The sequence below is a fragment of the Cebus imitator genome, unplaced genomic scaffold (genome assembly GCF_001604975.1).
Source record: "Cebus imitator isolate Cc_AM_T3 unplaced genomic scaffold, Cebus_imitator-1.0 Scaffold234, whole genome shotgun sequence".
NCBI classification, from domain to species: domain Eukaryota; kingdom Metazoa; phylum Chordata; class Mammalia; order Primates; family Cebidae; genus Cebus; species Cebus imitator.
The window spans coordinates 1,633,318-1,635,790 of NW_016107549.1; the positions used below are offsets into that span (position 1 = coordinate 1,633,318).

General features: G+C 50.5%; 2 protein-coding genes across 6 annotated transcripts in view; one reads left to right on the forward strand and one right to left on the reverse strand.

Annotated features, from left to right (window-relative positions):
• Window positions 1-889, forward strand: part of SYCE2 (synaptonemal complex central element protein 2) — a 23,034-nt gene extending 22,145 nt beyond the window's left edge. Inside the window, exons 4-5 of the mRNA XM_017497793.2 lie at window positions 218-406; window positions 761-889. Coding sequence (XP_017353282.2) covers window positions 218-406; window positions 761-889 — 318 coding nt within the window. The remainder of the gene's footprint in view (window positions 1-217; window positions 407-760) is intronic.
• The window catches only part of GCDH (glutaryl-CoA dehydrogenase), a 9,579-nt gene continuing 7,988 nt past the window's right edge, over window positions 883-2,473 (reverse strand). For 2 of the 5 annotated variants that reach the window (XM_017497787.2, XM_017497783.2), the window contains exon 11: window positions 908-1,411. In XM_017497787.2, the coding sequence (XP_017353276.1) occupies window positions 1,338-1,411 (74 nt within the window). In that variant the 3' untranslated portion in view covers window positions 908-1,337. Of the gene's footprint in view, window positions 1,412-2,473 lie in introns of all 5 variants that reach the window. The other 3 variants (XM_017497786.2, XM_017497785.2, XM_017497784.2) reach the window with 2 other exon arrangements.

A 2,473-nucleotide genomic window follows, 5' to 3' on the forward strand; every position in this document is an offset into this window, starting at 1 on the left:
TTTTGGAGGCAGGGTTTCTCCATGTTGGCCAGGCTGGTCTCAAACTCCTGACCTCAAGTGATCCAAAGTGCTAGGATTACAGGCGTGAGCCACTGCACCCGACCTGTTTTGCCATTTTCATAAGATAATTTTTAGAACTCTAAAAAACCCACTTAATACTGATGTCTGGTGATGCCTCTTGTTTGATTTTCCAAAAATAAATCTTACTCTTTAAAAGGTTTCGGATCTGACAGAGAAATTAGAGGAGAGGATCTATCAGATTTATAATGACCACAACAAGATCATCCAGGAAAAGCTCCAGGAGTTCACCCAGAAAATGGCAAAGATCAGCCATTTGGAAACAGAGCTCAAACAAGTCTGCAACAGCGTGGAGACTGTGTACAAAGACCTGTGTCTCCAGCCTGAGGTATGACCAAACTCACCCCAGGGGTGCTGCCTGAGGAACAGAGCAGGGATGGCCCAGCCAAGAGCAAATGTGAGCAAAAACCAGGCACCCCACCCCTGAGCCCACCAGGCCACAGACCCTGCAAAGCCCTTCGTGCACTCGCCATCTTGTTTGTGGTCTCCTAATATTAGGTGTGTCTGAGCTGAGAAGCCAAACTGTTGTCATGTCCCACTGTTGTATGAGCAGCTCTATGGTGACGGAAAGGACAAAGTCCCCTGCACCCTGCCACTCAGAAACCATCCCCTCTGCCCACAGCCCTGAGCCCTGCAGCCCTGGCACAGCCTAGCACTACTAACCTGGGTTTCTTTTTTACAGCAGAGCCTAAGACTCAGACGGCCAGACCACTCTAGAGGAAAGTCCCCACCACGTCCCAGCGACTCACAGCCCCCAGACGTGTTCGTTTCTTCTGTGGCTGAAACTACTTCTCAGGTGGTTATCAGTTAACCGGCCTGACACCTTGGGGTCAGACGTGTAGCTCTTTATTTTCCTCTCCCTCACTCTACTCCAACATCCAGCATAAGGCAGTACCCCCAGGCAGGAGGCTGGGAGGGCACACTGTGAACTCGGTGTGAGGGGGTCTGCTGGAGCAGACGGAGTTGCTTCAATGTCACTCTCCTTTCAAGAGAAGCTGCTATTTCAGGGTAAATGGAGTTTGTTCTCATCCATGGTTAAAAGTGGATTGAGACACTCTACAGAGAATTCCATCTTCTTTTTAAGGAACACAGCTGAACGACTTCACAAGGGAAATTTTGATATTTAAAAATCAGTGTCTCTCACTTCCCACTCCATCCGCCACCTCCCTTGCTAAGCTCAGAGCACAGCGTTTCTGCGGTCCAACCAGGCATCGCTCCAGGAAGGGGCTTCAGAGTTTTGGGCCCCTGATGGAGAGGGCTCACTTGCTGGCCGTGAACGCCTGGATTCCTGTGATAGCTCTCCCAAGGATCAGGGCGTGAATGTCATGTGTACCTGGACAAGATTAATATAGAGTCAGTTTGGAGTCTTCACAGCTCACAACTTCCCTTTAAAATCAATTTTTATGTCCCCCCAGGCCACTGTTTTAGAAGAACAGACCCACAGAGATGGTGAGTGCTGACAGCTGCCGGGAGACCCACGCCTTAGTGACTGCCTCAAGGAGAATGCTGAGAGGCCACCATTTGGGCCACACTGAGAAATTATTTTTCAATTTTCTATAATGCATCTTGGCAGGAAAAAAAAACAAAACCCAAAGCTCCTTGTGCTGAACTCCCAAAATGCAGCAAGTCTAGCCCCTGCCGTGGGCCCAGCCTTCATGCTCCCCACACTTGGCAAGTTCACTGCCACCCCTACCTCCGTTGATTAAATGTTTGATTTTCAACCCGGCCATGCTTCCTTGCACAGGCTGAAAATACCCCTGAGCTCCAGGGCAACACGACAGGCCCTTTCTTACTCTCGGGAGGGCCCGGAGGGACAGCACATCAGAAATGCAGTCAGTTGCCTCTGCTGACCTCTGCCCACCTAAGGTCACCCCTCCCAGAGAGTCTCACACCCCATGACCTCAGGTCTCATCCTTTGCTCCTCCATGGCTCCTTGGGGCAGAAGGCAGATTGTAGCCTCCCTTTTTAGAGCCAATTCTGTTTACTTCCCAAAGCACAAATCTATTTTTTTTAGATAGGGTTTCACTCTGTCACCCAGGCTGGAGTGCAGTGGGGTGATCATAGCTCACTGTAACCTCAAACTCCTGGGCTCAAGCAATTTTCCCACCTCAGCCTCCCAAAGTGGTGAGATTGTAGGTGTGAACCACTATGCCCAGCCCCTAAAGCACCAAATCTGACCTATCCCCCCTCTGCATAAAACCATCTCACAGCCCCCTCTGCTTGTCCTCAGGGTCATTCCCACACTTGTAGGATCCCCCTAACCCCTAGCTGCCTAATAGATCTGGGGCTGTGGGGGTGCACGGGGAAGGTACCATGCCTGCATGTGCTATCCGGTCTGGAAGCCTCTCTGCCCTGGGGTCCTCATACCTCCCTTTTTTTTTTTTTTTGAGACAGA